Genomic DNA, 15,233 nt, shown 5'->3' with positions numbered 1-15,233 from the left:
TAAAGCACTGCGTTGGCAGTTCAAAGTCATTGGGGTCTTGAGAACCCCCTGCTGAGAGGCCTTGTGTGTTACAGGCCTTCTGTGTCAGGTCACATGAGTGGCACTGTGTGAGGGCAGGTGGTGCTGTCCAAAGGGGTGACTAGCTGTTGTAGGAGGCAAAGGTCCTGTTGGTGTCCTCCATTCATTCCAGGTTTGTCTGAGTCGGTGGCAGTAACCTTGGGACTTTCAGATCTGCCCTGCTTGGTGTCGGGGCAGCACTCAATCTGCATTCAGGCTTCTGGGTCTGAGAAATCCTTTATGCAGACTGGCTTCAGCTGCTGATAGTCTAATTGGAGTTTTTCTGGCTGTTAAGTCAAAACTCATAGTGAATCTGGTGGGGTGTGATCTGGAACAGAGAGCCTGTCTTGGTGGATCACACCAGTCAGGGACTTTGGAACAAAAGGGAATGTCTATTATGTTGGCATTGGTGCTGTGGTCTCCTAAGCTGCAGGCTCTGGCCCCTCCCCCCCTTTGTATAAGGCTGGGGGAGCTGGTGCTTGGTGTGGTCCATTTGCAGTTGGTAGGACTGTTTCAGTTCTTTTTGGACCACCACAAGTTCGTCTCCCACACTGGTGCATTGCCGAGTCAGTGTTTGGGTTTCAGCTCTGCATGCGCTTTAGTGTCTCTTTAAATACAAACAGTTCTTTACGTTCTTTGACTGGCGAAGTTCAACAGCTGTCAGAGCCTCCTGAAGACTGGTGACCTCCCTCAATTGCTCTGCTCTGTCATGGTTCTTGCATCTGTCCTGTGCCTTCTCATGCTGAGTGGGTTGGTTCTCTGTGGAACTCAGTGACTTGCAGCGTTCGTTCAATTACCTCCTGTTGGAAGCCCGTATGAGCATGGGCTAAGGAGAAATTGAAGCTCCTTTTGGCTCAGGTCAGGTGTCAAGTGTCTGCTGGTGCTGCCGATCTCGCTGTCCCTTACTCTGCTGTTGCAGGTTGTTGACTGCTTTAGCTGAAGGGCAACCATCACATTGTTCCGCTGGGTCTCCAGGGGGTCCTGGATGGCAGGGCTGGATGTACTGGGCAGACAGGCACACTTATGGGGACATGAGAGAAAGAGATAGCACAGGCAAATGCAAGTTCGTACAGCTATGTGGGCCATATAGGAAGTGGCTAGCTGAAGTGGGGGAAGCCAGCATGAGACTAAGGTGTTTAACTATCTTGGATGACAGCTGTAAGCTGTGTTGACTGATGACGGGGCTGGTACACGTCATTAAACTATTACTCAGAGTACAGATGATTCCTTTCCAGAAATTATCACCATAAGGTAAATGAATAGAACAAACTGGTAGAGAGAGAGAGAGAAAAAAAAATGAAATAAGAAAAGGGAAAGGAAGGAAAGAGGTTTTTTACCCATTTAGTCTTGCTAGGAGATATGGTTAAGCAGGTGTCACTGGTTCAAGTGATGACCTAATCTCTAGACTAACAGAGAAAGACCAGATGCCTTGAGGTCGAAAGGAGAAGAAACAACGGGAAGAGTTTCTAGTCCTTTCCGGAGCCCCAAGTGCACTGGACGGTGGCCGTACTTCATGTACTCAGCACTAAGGAGTGAGGAGGGGGAGCTGAGAGATAGGTGTTAGCGTAGTAATAACCTATAACTCATTATGCCTCATTAAGGAAACAACAGTTTCTAGAACTACTGTAATCCTATAGAAAAAGGGAAGAGGGTGATAGTGGAATAACACAAAAAAATAAAATAAAATAAAAATAAAAACAGAAGGTCCCTTTAGACCTAGGGAATGTGAATACCCAGGTTGATTTAATTAAATGCTAAGTTTGATTAAATCCAACTTGACCGAACAGAGATATAGAAAGAAAGTGAAGGAAATAAAATGACACGTAGAGGAGGAATGAAGTTGAACAAAATAAAATTAGAATTTCCTAGTAGATTTAGAAATCTAAAAGGAAAGTTAAACAGACAAAATTGATTTAATTAAATTTTCAAATTTAACCCAAATTCAACTTGGCTGCATAGGGATAGTCAGGTGAACAAAGTATTAGCATGAAGTAGAGATAGGGAACTAAACAAATTGATTTAATTAAATTTTAAATTTAATTTAAATTCAACTTGACTGAATAGAGGTACTCAGACTTGACAACGTGAGTGACGCCACATACGCACACACACGCACACACATACAAACGGTTTAAACCAGAGATGGGTGCCTTTTGAGGCGTGCCTTGTGAAGCTTTGGAACTCAAATGAATCGTTTGTGTTGCATCAGTGATTCGGAGTGTGTGTCAAACTGCCACAGTCACGTGATTTCAGTAACCGAGGCTTTGTGATGCGTCCTAGCAGTTTCAGAGTGTTTCAATAAGCGCTCCAGTTTACTGAAATATCATGTCTTGACAGAAACCTCAGGTTTAAGGATATTAGATGATTCATTGATCACACTTAATTGATAACAACTTAATAATAACCATTTGTGAATGGCTTATTAAAGATGTCTCGTATTCATATATCTCTAGTATTCACTACGCTTACTGTTCTGGCTCGCAAAGGGGCGCTTTGAGCGGTTCGAACAGTGAATCGTTTGTGACGCAATTGATTCATTTGATTCGGAGCTTCACAACGCATTGTGTTCCCATCAGCGGTTCAAATCAAAATCCCTCCTAAAGGGAATCCCAAAGTCTATAAAGTCTTTGGCTTGAATGCTTCACGCTTGCACATGTCTAGGTGCTAGCAGGGTGCTAGCAGGGTGCTAGCAGCTTTTAGTCGAGGTAAAGGGTTTTAACTCGTAGGGTATACGCGTAGGGTTTCTATAGAGCTAGATTCGGCTACGCGTGATTCGTTGTTTGCACAACAGTCTGTGATGTGGGTGTGCTGCTATCAGACTTTCAGAGGTGTCTGTGCTACACGCTCTGTTGTCATGCGTTGCCAGGAGACCAATGCCAGCCCGCAACACGATCAGAATGGAGCAGAATTCTAACCGCGTTGCAAGCCCGCATTAAGAACTCCAGTGTGGTCACGCATAACTCACAAATCACAACAGCACATCACTTCACAGACAGTGGTGATTGCTAGTTAGCTACGCTAGAATTTACACCACAGGTTCGTTGCGTGTGTTTCATATGTGCGGTCCCGCGCATGAATATGAATACAGTGACGGAACGAACAGTAAAAAGGCCTTTAATCGGTGACTGGGGAGTCTCGCCCAGAACACCATTACAAACGCTGTAGTGAGATTTCTTCGTCACACAGGTAAATTTATGCTGCTTAATCTGGAATTCCGTCATCAGAAAAAGGCTTATGCATTTACAGCTGAAAGTGGGGATTTCTTCGCCCAGATTCAGGTTAGTTTATTTGTTCGTGCTGCTAATCTGAGATTCCATCGTCAGAAAGACTTATGCATTTAAAGCTGAAAGTGGGGGTTTCTACGCCCAAGTTCAGGTTAATTACTTTTGATACCCTTTTGTACGCGCTACTAATCTGCGATTCTGTCGTCAGAAAAGTTTTACGCTCATTTAGCAACTGAAATTATGATTTCTTCGATAATTTCAGGTTAGCTTCTTCATACAATTTAAACATGCATTATAGCATCGAGGAACGTTCTGCCGTTCAAGAGAATGTGCATTGAAGCCCCAGTTTGTGCATGTATAAGATGTCAACAAAAATTATGCCAAAACACATGATTGATTACTGGTCCATCTGCAAACAATTGCTTAAAATGATGCCTTTCGTTCTCCACCAAATATGTAGCGGAAATTAACTCAAAGGGGAAATATTAATAATTATTCATAACTCATTATGATTATTAATTATGATTAATTAGGAATATGCAAATCCGTTAATCAGATTAACTGGACGTAGCTACATTAAAATTAACATTACAATCAGTTAACCTGTTCGTCCAGTGAACGCTCAGTGTTGATTGTTTATTAATTCTAAGAAATGTCAATTTCCAAGTTATGGAAAAATAATATTTCTTATTGTACTGTACTACTCACGTAGTCCGGATCTATCACTTAAGAGGCAATTCATTAGCAGACGGAGTCAGAACCAAACGTGTATTGTGCACAATCTTTATTACCTAACTCACAAACACATAACTAAACTAACAAACACATAACATAACATACATAAAGGGTCACACACACACACACACACGCAAGTCAGAATGAGTAATGATAGTGTTGAACCGGAAGAGATGCTGTTACTAGAGCTACATGAAATGTCAAAGGCAATCTGGAAAGGAATCATCAGTTTCTTCAGCAATAGCAAGGTAAGTCTTACAAATTAATACTAACTTGCTGTTTAGTGTTAAAATGTACGATACTTGCATAATGCCCTTAGGCTGAGGAGCATCGGCTCTGCCATCTGAGGAGAGATCTTGGGTGATTCAGTCCGAAGTTGTTGCCAGTCTTTTCCATGTGGGATGAGGAGCACATGGCTCGTTTGTAGGCCGAGGCCGCAAGGAGATTGATTCGGTCGTTCAGAAGCAAGGAGAAAAAGAGAGGGAGTGGCACTGTTCGCTGGTTTTTAACCTCTGGTCAAAGTCACACCTCTCAGTTGTTGACCGGACCAATGAAGATGTTGTAATTCTGGGTGGCAACACCCCTCCTGTCAGGGCTTTTACAACCCAGAAAGATTAACAAGCTGAGTTCTTGAATCAGAACTATTAAATATTCTTTTAATACCGATGTGTTGCACAGGTATGGATGTACCGCATACACAAACATTTAAATCTTCCCGCTACGAACGTATAGACACTAAACATGGCATGATTGAAGTTACCGTGCAGGTCATAACATTTAACAATCATCAAACATGTAAATACAATGAGTACAATACAACATCAGTAATAATGGATACCATTTCCTGAGAAGGAATCATTTATAGCACAGTCTGTCTATACATTAATGCCATAGAGTCTGTGTTCTGTGTGGAAAATGCAGGGAAGATGCAGATTTTCTGTGTCTCTACTCTGTTCTCCATGCGGCAACCGCATTCCTCAGCGCAATAAACTTGTAACTGAAAACTTCCCGGGGGATGGGGACAGACTCCAGAGTGAGCTTAAAACTATTGGTTAACTAACCAATAATTGTGTCTGATTTGCCTCAGTCATTACATAAGTCACTGAGAAAACAAGCAGAGAAACTCACTGAGTGAGAAAACACGACAGAAGAGTTTTAGAGTTGATCATGATAATGATGATTTTCACAGGATATCTGCTCAGCTGTACTGAGACACTGATGAAATACTGAACATGAAGAGTTCAGATACATTTAAACATCAGATTGATCATTCCTGATTGTGATGTATTTTATCTCCATCAGATTCCCATCGGATCACTCTGGATCTGAACACAGTGAATAAATACATCCGTCTGTCTGAGGGGAACAGAGTGATTACTGGCACTGACACACTGCAGTCGTATCCTGATCATCCAGACAGATTTGATGGGTGGTCTCAGGTGTTGTGTAGAGAGAGTGTGAGTGATCAACGCTGTTACTGGGAGGTTGAGTGGAGTGGAGATGTGCGTATATCAGTGTCATATAAGAGCATCTGCAGGAAGGGAGGGGGTTATGAGTGTGAGTTTGGATATAATGATCAGTCCTGGAGTTTGAAGTGCTCTTCCTCCAGTTACACATTCTATCACAATAACATATGGACTGAACTCCCTGTAAAGCCCGTCATCAGTAGATCAGTGAATGATGTGGATTACTATAGAACAGGAGTGTATGTGGATCACAGTGCAGGAACTCTGTCCTTCTACAGCGTCTCTGGAGACACAATGAGCCTCATCCACACAGTCCAGACCACATTCACTCAACCACTCTATCCTGGGTTAAGGGTTTATAGAGGATCATCAGTGAAACTGTGATGATGAATCAGAACAGAGACTCTACCCATAATGCTTTGAGCTGATGATGAATCAGATGTTATAGAGTCTCTTCATTACATTAATACTGTGACACTGAAATATCATGTCGGAATAAAAGTGTGTGAGACACAGATCATTGTGTGTGTATCTGTGCTTTTCTCAATCTCTTTTAATGGAAATCACCTTCATTTAGTTCTATTATAGTGTCACATCAATTATAATTTATGAGTGTAGAATTGAGATTTGTTCAACATTTTGTAATCAAGTGTATTTCAGGAGTCAAAGCACAGAAGCAACATTATTAAGTTGGCTTGAAAAAGCAGAAATGCTGTTTAAACTTATTATTAGTGGTGCCTGAAGCATCATCACTAATCTGTGCTCACGTTAGTAACGGACTAAAGTACAGTTTAAGTGGAGCAGTGGGGCACACCAACTGATATTTTAGAGCTCCGACTGACACATTGGCATTAGTTAAGTATACTTAGACTGTGTAGGTGTAACGGGGAAAAGAAAATTGTAATGAATTGTGCTAAAATGTTTGTTTATTTTGTATAATAATTCTAAAATATTAATTGAATAGAACGATCTAAGTACACCTAAAAGAAGGGATATGGGGACACCTGCAGGTGACTAGGGTAATTTATCAGTGAGGTCGGCCATTTTCTCCTCAGTCGCATTAAGCTTTTGAGGAGAACGGTAGGTGTAAAACCTCTCTCCGGTCAAATTAAAATAACGTGTTGTTATAAATGTTTTTATTTCTCTTTAAGGGTCTTTTCTCTCATGTGTATTTATTTTCAACAGTTTTGTGACCGGATTGACTATATTACACGTCTGTATGGTGTTTCCATTTTGTTTATTCCAGGTATGGTGCACTAATGTTTGTTCAATGTTATGTTTTATGTGTTCGAAAAAAGAAACTGAGCTCTTAATTATTTGGAAAAATTATTTATTGATTGTTGAACTGGAAATCAGTCGCATTAAGCTTTTGAGGAGAACGTTTTGTGACCGGATTGACTATATTACACGTCTGTATGGTGTTTCCATTTTGTTTATTCCAGTTTATTCCAGTAAACACAAGTGAGTTTAGCCTATGTCTCCGTCTGATCCTTTCCGGGAGGGTTGACACAAATGAAAGAACCAGGAAGATGGGGTTACATAGGCTAGTAATGGGTTTTTCCTTTTAGAGCAACAGAGTATTGCTAGATCTAAACAGGGTGAGCCTCAACCTCTGGTTATGGTGAGATTATTCTAACTAAGTGTCTGTGGGTAAACCACTGCATGATTGTGTAAAGTTACCACTAGAGAAAGCTAAATTGGTCAGCCTGATTTTATGGTAATGGTCATGAACCCTGGTTAAAAGTAATCTTACCTTAGTTCGGTGTGTTCAGATTAGGGCTGGGCGATATATCGCATGCGATTGTCACGCGCATTTCGTCAGTAAAGCCGGTTCCCTGATTGCCGCTAAATCGCCATCACCTGCTTTTAAATGGAGCGGCATTTAATAAACAGAGCCGTAGTTCACTGATAAGCTACGCAATATCGCGTTCATTACCGAAGGCGATTCATCTGCGATAATGAACGCGATATTGCGTACCTTGTCAGTGAACTACGGCTCTGTCTATTAAATGCCGCTCCATTTAAAAGCAGGTGATGGCGATTTAGTGGCAATCAGGGAACCGGCTTTACTGATGAAATGCGCGTGACAATCGCATGCGATATATCGCCCAGCCCTAGTTCAGATCTATGGGGACTAAATAAACGTATTCTAGAATGAGCAAAGTGGGTACGGCCTCTAGAATATTAGTCATCGCCTCTGTCTAATGACCAAGACCGACGAGATTGTGCGTATGAGATCGTATGCCCAGCCGGTGCGAGACTCAAAGCGTTATAGGAATACGAATGAACGAGTACAATAAGAGTAAAGAGTTAAATAGAATCATCAAATGTAGAGCTAAATTATTATACAAATGACCAATAATCAGGTGACATTCTAAACTAAATTCGAGGTCATAATAAAATGGAGTCAGATAAAAGTTTACTTGGAATTAAACTACTTTGCCACACTGAAAAGATCTAACGCGCAAGAAACCTTCCCCGTCCTGTGGAAAACCGCCGATTGGGCTGGCCTTACACTCAGCTCACGGTGTTGACATTTACTTTGCTTAAATTCGATGCAAATAATAAACGCCTACATTTATTTTCAGTTCTACATTTGTAGGCTACTGTAATTTCAGCACTGTGATTATGAATTCATTTATCCACAATATTTCAATTGAATTCATCTGCTACCACAGCTCTCAACGAGCTGCGGCAGATTAATGCTTAAGAGAACGAACTGACACATTTACTTTCTAATTTTTTAAAAGTCTGTGATTATAGCGCCACTTAGCAATAAAAGGCAGCAAACACACGTCCCCAAGTATTATTATATTATGAAGTATTATTCTGGCTGGCTACGTACTGTATGTGGTTACTAAAGTGTCCTGTGTGGTTGCTAGGCGTGATCTTGGTGGTTGCTAAGGTGATTTCACGTGATTAAGTTAGCCATTACGCTTTCTCCAATGGTAAGAGATACAGACCCTCCCATCTCCCTGTAATAATAAAGTCTCTGGTAAAAAGCGCTAATCACATCTCTATACGATGATCTGATGCAGTGATATAGGTCTTGGTAAACGGTTGCTAGGGTACTCTGTCTAGTTGCTAGGGAGTGTCTTGGCAGCTGTTAGTGATGATGCTTCAGGCAGCACTAATAATAAGTTTAAACAGCATTTCTGCTTTTTCAAGCCAACTTAATAATGTTGCTTCTGTGCTTTGACTCCTGAAATACACTTGATTACAAGATGTTGAACAAATCTCAATTCTACACTCATAAATTATAATTGATGTGACACTATAATAGAACTAAATGAAGGTGATTTCCATTAACAGAGATTGAGAAAAGCACAGACACACACACAATGATCTGTCACACACTTTTATTCTGACATGATATTTCAGTGTCACAGTATTAATGTAATGAAGAGACTCTATAACATCTGATTCATCATCAGCTCAAAGCATTATGGGTACAATCTAAAAAAATGCTGGGTTAAAAACAACCCAAGTTGGGTTGAAAAAGGACAAACCCAGCGATTGGGTTGTTTTAACCCAGCAGTTGGGTTAAATGTTTGCCCAACCTGCTGGGTAGTTTTACTTAACTCAACTATTGTTTAAAAATTACAGTATTGCTTACTTAAAATGAACCCAAAATATCTTGAAAATGAATATTTATTAATATGTTTAATAAATGAACATTTTAATTTCATTTTAGATTCATTTTTTCATTTTTCAAGATTTTAATGTTATTTAAGCTAACATAAAGTAAGGGAAAATACTTCCACTAAATGTTAAAAACTAGTAATGTATGTAACAATGAGAGATTTTTATTTTTTGACAAAATAAAGTTGATAGGCTATATATAGCTCCAGTTTTCTGTTTATTTCTGACCCCTCCAGCCAAAAGTGTTGCTGGTTTTGTTCCTAAATTACTAATTTTTTTTTTATTCCATGCACCTTGTTGGATGTGAGAAGTTGCACCAGACTATTGCAATTAATAGTATTATATTAGTAGTATTATATTAGTAATAGTAGCCTATTATATAATTATATTGCACTCTAACAATGAGAGAGACACTACTGTCTACATTTAGTATGATAAATAAGATATAGTATAGGTATAAAAATATTTTAGTAGGCCTAATGAAATTTGAAGTAAATGAGAAATAATGCAAAGGAAAGTAAATTTTCTGAAATGTTGGGCTTTCTTGCGCTTGAATGTTAATATGGCCCTCCTATGAGGTGTCAATCACAGAAACGGCCCCCCGTCAATTCGAGTTTGAGACCCCTGATATACACTAATGTGTGTTTGATGAGGAGTTTTCCGAATCAGATGAGAGCTTCTTTTTTTCCCCCCAGAGGAGAGCTAAACAGTCTTGTATTAGTAGTTTAATAGTAGTAAAATAGTGTTTAATTTATCTATAACTCATTGTTTAATATTTACATAAGTTTTTTTTTATACATGTTTTAGAATAAATTTGCGTTCAAAACATTAATCTGATGTTTTTATACACAAATGGGTTTAAAAGGTTCCTCTTAATTATGTCCAACAGCAGAGCACAAGCTAGTGTTAGTACCAGCTACTTTGATATTTCCTGCAGAAGGAGCAAAAGCCCTTGTCTACAACTCATTGTGATATTGTAACGTCTGGTGAACTCAAAAACAAAGGGAGAGCTGGATCCACATGCAAAATAGTTTAATAATAAAAATAAACATAACCACAACAGAGACCAGAGAACCATGGAACAGAATGAGAAGCATCAGACATACATACATGTAGGACAAGACCTGACAAAGATCGCAGGTAACACAGGGGTATAAATACACACGGTCAAACAAGCTAAACAAGATAAGTTAAAAAGACACACCTGGAAAAGAGTAATCAATGGGGAAAACTACAAACATGGCCACAGGACACAGGAAAGAACACAGAGACAAGAGGAACATAAAAAAACACTTCAACATAAAAGTCCATACAAAACAAGTACAACACCGGGGTCATGACAGATATGCAGAAAAATTCATTTAAAACAAAATTCCTTGTGACAATGACGTAACCTTTAACTATAGTTTGACTGGTTTCCAATGTTTGACAGGATGGTCCTTGTAAGAACTATGCTTTAAAATCATCATTAAAATATATCATTCATAATCAATATTATTGTGACTGTCAGTGATCCCCAGCAGTTTCACCCCAAACTAAAGATCTCTGCAGTGGTTGCAGCAACATTCATCATTTATCAAGCCCTGTTAAACTTGTGCCATGAGCTAAAATGCTAGGTAATCTCCATCAGATCACAACTACTGAAACCACTGGGGTGAGTTAAAAACAACCACCACAACAATGATAACAACAATGACACAGGTCCAAGCCAACCAGGTTCTCATCCTGGACCGGTGTCTGAGATGTTGAAAACCACAATGGGTTGTTTTCAACCACTTTACCCAACTTGCTTTAATCCACTGGGGTTGGCTTTTATGATTTAAAAGAAGTCGGGTAAAGTAGTTGACAAAAACCCACTGATTGGGAAACAGCCTTTTTGTTCTGCAGAGATACCTAACTGACCCTTCACAAAGACCCGCCCCCCTTAGTTACTGTGGCTTTGACGGTCAAGCCATGCCGATGTCACGCTACACAGAGTGAAAAATACTTTGCGGAGCAAAGAGGACACTGACAACACGATGACAGACAAGACAAACCAGGTTACTTTTAATATTAAACAAAGTCCCAGCTTTCAAACTGTGTCATTTTTTAATAAATTCGAACAATAAAAACCATTTTGTGGATCTTTAATGTGTCGTGACAGATTGCTGTAGCGCCTCAGCTCAAGAGTTTTGTCTCTTGATCATCTCTTCCTACTAGTTCATTTGTAGCATTAAATATGAATGAACATGAGAAGGAATGTTGTTTCAAATGCAGAAAGATGTCAATATACACAATTTTTCAAGTTCAAGTCCACTGAGGTTTATCTTCTAACTCCTCACTGCTTTGCCGAACAAAATGGCGGATTTGGCGTTATGATTGGTTAGATCACTTGTCAATCAAACTCCCGGCGAAGGGTCAATTGACACACATGGCAAGATCCTTTGAAAATCAAAGATGAATCTTAGGCAGTTCCTTCATATTGGTTATAGTTGAATTGATGTCCAAGTGGGAGGGAACTTCAGGGAAACTTGTGACCCTCGAATACAGCTGTTGCATCTGTGCGAGTCAGATGGTACTACGGTGGGACGTCCATTGTACTTCCTTCCAATAAGCACCATTGAAACTATCTCTCAATGGGTCAAACTGCTGGAAACATTGCAAAGTTGTCTGGTGTCTGTGAAAGAACTATACAGAATAAGGAAGGCGCAACATGGTTTAAGGTAAGCAGCAGCTCCTAGTAGCCTAGCCTTATAATCTACTTAGCTTTCACATTAGTGTTTGAATGTGTGTGTTGTGTGGTTGATAATGGGTTTATTTTATTCTTATAGAGTAAGCAACCTGTTCTCAACTCTGGAGGACGCTGAACTGGATGCTTTGGTAGAAGATGTACTTAAGCGTCACCCAAATGCCGGATATAAAATGATGGTTGGACATCTCGGTACACAGGGCATTCGAGTACAGAGTAAGATGGGTTTTGTACCTTGACATATTAGCATCAATGGGTAAAAAGCATGTAAAATAAAAATTAAGTAAATTTAGTTTTTTTTTTTCTTTTCCTAAATTTATATAGCGCTTTATACAATACAGATTTTTATTTACCGCTGTATTACTGTGAAGCTGCTTTCAAATGGTGTCAGTGGTGCAAACTTCATTATTAAGTGATTTTAAGCAAGTAAAACATCTCAGAAGTGTGTCCTTATTCAGCTCAGTTAATTTCAAGTTCTTGTATTCACATCTGATGGTGTCAGTACAGTGATATTTTTGAATACTGTATTTTAGGTCCCCACTGAGCTCGCCAAAGGTCAACTCAAAAACTGGAATATTAACTATGCATATATTGACGAATTTACTTTTGTAGGGTGACGTGTTCAAGAATCCATGAGACGTGTGGATCCTCAGGGTATCCGTCTTCAACTGAACCCCTGGAGGCGCAGGAAATACACAGTCCCTGCACCCAACAGTTTATGGCACATCGATAGTAACCTTTTATTATTTATCATGTTCATCTTGATGCGTTTTCTATGTTAGAATAGGAAATGTCTGTACAGTTGAACAAAAGAAAATTAAATGAATGTGTAATTGGTGGGATGTGTTTATAGCTTAATTTAATGCAGATCAAAATCACATTGATTCTCAGCATTTAAATTTCATAACTACCATGTAGACCGCAAGTGTGAATTTGTTGGGGTAAGGTTGAAAGAACTTTGTTATAAGAAGATGGCAATAAGACCTGTCCTCTCTTGCCAAAATCCTCAATTCACTGTTCTAAAATGTATCGCTGAATGTTGTTTCTCACAAGAAGGATCTTTCTTATTTAATCTCAACAGATGGACACAAAAAAAAATATGCAGTGGTGGAATTCACAGAGGACAGTGCAGTTGAACTAGTCAGAGACCAAAGAGGCATGTTTTTGGTTTCAATAAGCTTTCACATTCATTTACAGTATTAATGTCTGTTCAAGAATGGTAAAGCAAACTCTTTTTTTTTTTTTTTTCTCAGGGAACCGTTTGTTACTGGACTTATGGAAACGTAAGGCAGCTAGTAAAAAAACTGCACAATGCCAGACAAAGGAAAGTGGAGGTGGTGTCTGATAAAAATAAAATTGGCTAAGAATAGGTAATTTAGTAGTTTTTACATTATTTAAATGAATCTACAGTATTTCAGTGAGGATTGTTAAAATAATATCCAATTATCAAGAAAATTGCTAAAACAACAACAACAACAAAAAAAAAACACTATACTTTACACCAACAACATATTTTCCAGATGTCAGGGTAGCACACAAGAACAAGATGGTGGGATCCAGATGCAGCAGTTTATTGTAGTGTAATCCAAAACATAAATCCAGAAACAAGCAAGGGTCAAATTCCACAGAAACAGTCCATAAAACAGAAAACCAGGGAAACAAAAGTGCATGTAACATAAATCAACGAACCACAAACAAAGGCAGAAACAACTGAGTATAAATAGACAGACACAAATGATGAAACACAAAACAGCTGAGTGCAATGAAACAAGGATAATGAGTCCAGGAGGTGAGTTATGGGAAATGAAGTCAAAACTTTGGTGAGATGTAGTCCATGCTGGAGCGCCCTCTGGTGGCCAACCAGGGCGCTCCAACTGGTGATCATGACACCAGACTCATACACCAAAGGTGTCCAGAAGTGCCGGCGTGTTGTGGAGACCTCAAATATTGAAACAGAGGACAACTCCACATTGAACAAAAAGAGGGCACACAAAAAGCCACCAAGATATCTGTCTGAAACAGATTCCTCCTCAGATGGTAATTATTCAATAATGTTTTTGAGGATGAATTTTGTCCATTTTCTAAGTGGGGTTTAATCGTAATGTAACATTATTGAAAAACAGATTTATTTATTTATTTATTTATTTTTCAGTACAAAAAATGCTAAACTTTGACAAAAAGTAATTTTATTGTTATAACTGTGATTTCATAATATTTAGATATGGATCTAACTGAAAAAGAAAATCTTGTGAAAAGATGTCTTTCAGTTAGTAAAATAGCACATAGCAAATAGTGGAGCTCTGGAGCCATTTACTGGTGAAAGTGATAATTTTCTACTTTTAAAACTGCATTTTCCAAAAGATGGGCAAAAATCTTACACTAAACCATGTCAAATGATCCATGTTATCCACATGAATGAAACTTAGAAATGTGGGTCTTTTATAAAGTGAATTTAAGATAAAAAGCTGTTTTGTTCTATTTGTGAACTCTTTTTAATTTTAAAGCATGCCCTAGTGAAAAAAAAGTATACTAAGTATACTTGCAGCAAGACTAATTATTAGTTTATTTCAAGTGTGTTAATGATTAGTTCATATAAAGTGTGCTATTTTGAAACAACTAATTTTGTACTAAGTATATTTAAGTTGAAATTAAGTAGTATTAAAATACAACTTTAAGTATATTTAGTATACTTATGTGTGCTAAATTGGAACAACTTCAAGTATACTTAGTACACTTTAAGTATATGTCTGTGTAGGGACTAATTACATGCTTGATTAGTGATATTAAAGTGTACTTAATGTGTTATAAGTATACTTTATTTGTGTTAAAAGTATATTTTTGTTATAATATACATTGTATTATAAGTATACTTTATTTCTGTTATAAGTATACTTTTATTTGTGTTATAAGTATACTTTATTTCTGTTATGAGTACACTTTGTGTTATAAGTACACTTTATTTGTGATTTAAGTACATTACAAAATAGTTACGAGTGTCTTCAGAAAACACAAGCAATATACACTGAATATATTATTTTACAGGTAACAGTATACTGTATGCTCAGTACCTTTGGCTTATTCCAAATATTAAACATTACACACTTTGCAGTCAATAACAATACACTTTGTTATTACTTATACTTTGTATAATATAGTCAACATTTGAAGCGGATCAAAACCTTTAATCAAAGTTGTCCTAACTTTTTTGATCCACTTCAAATGTTGACTACTGTACTTTGAATTACATAATCTCACACAATACAGTTGTGCTACTATTTAAATACAGTTTAACACATTTTCCCAAAGTTGAATGCATTTGTTTTCAAGGCCACTAAATTAAATAAAATATAAGAACATCACTAATGAAGAGACATATTTCAT

The 15,233-nt window shown here is 38.3% G+C and overlaps 1 protein-coding gene across 1 annotated transcript in view; it reads left to right on the top strand.

Moving 5' to 3' along the window:
* The window catches only part of LOC125256407 (tripartite motif-containing protein 16-like), a 39,991-nt gene extending 33,066 nt beyond the window's left edge, over nt 1-6,925 (top strand). Inside the window, exon 4 of the mRNA XM_048172394.1 lies at nt 5,319-6,925. Coding sequence (XP_048028351.1) covers nt 5,319-5,866 — 548 coding nt within the window. The 3' untranslated portion in view covers nt 5,867-6,925. The remainder of the gene's footprint in view (nt 1-5,318) is intronic.
* The last annotated feature ends 8,308 nt before the right edge of the window (nt 6,926-15,233 follow it).

This window comes from Megalobrama amblycephala, linkage group LG21, assembly GCF_018812025.1.
Source record: "Megalobrama amblycephala isolate DHTTF-2021 linkage group LG21, ASM1881202v1, whole genome shotgun sequence".
Classification (NCBI taxonomy): domain Eukaryota; kingdom Metazoa; phylum Chordata; class Actinopteri; order Cypriniformes; family Xenocyprididae; genus Megalobrama; species Megalobrama amblycephala.
The sequence above is the reverse complement of the archived record's forward strand: the minus strand, read 5'-3'. Positions and strand labels throughout refer to the sequence as shown.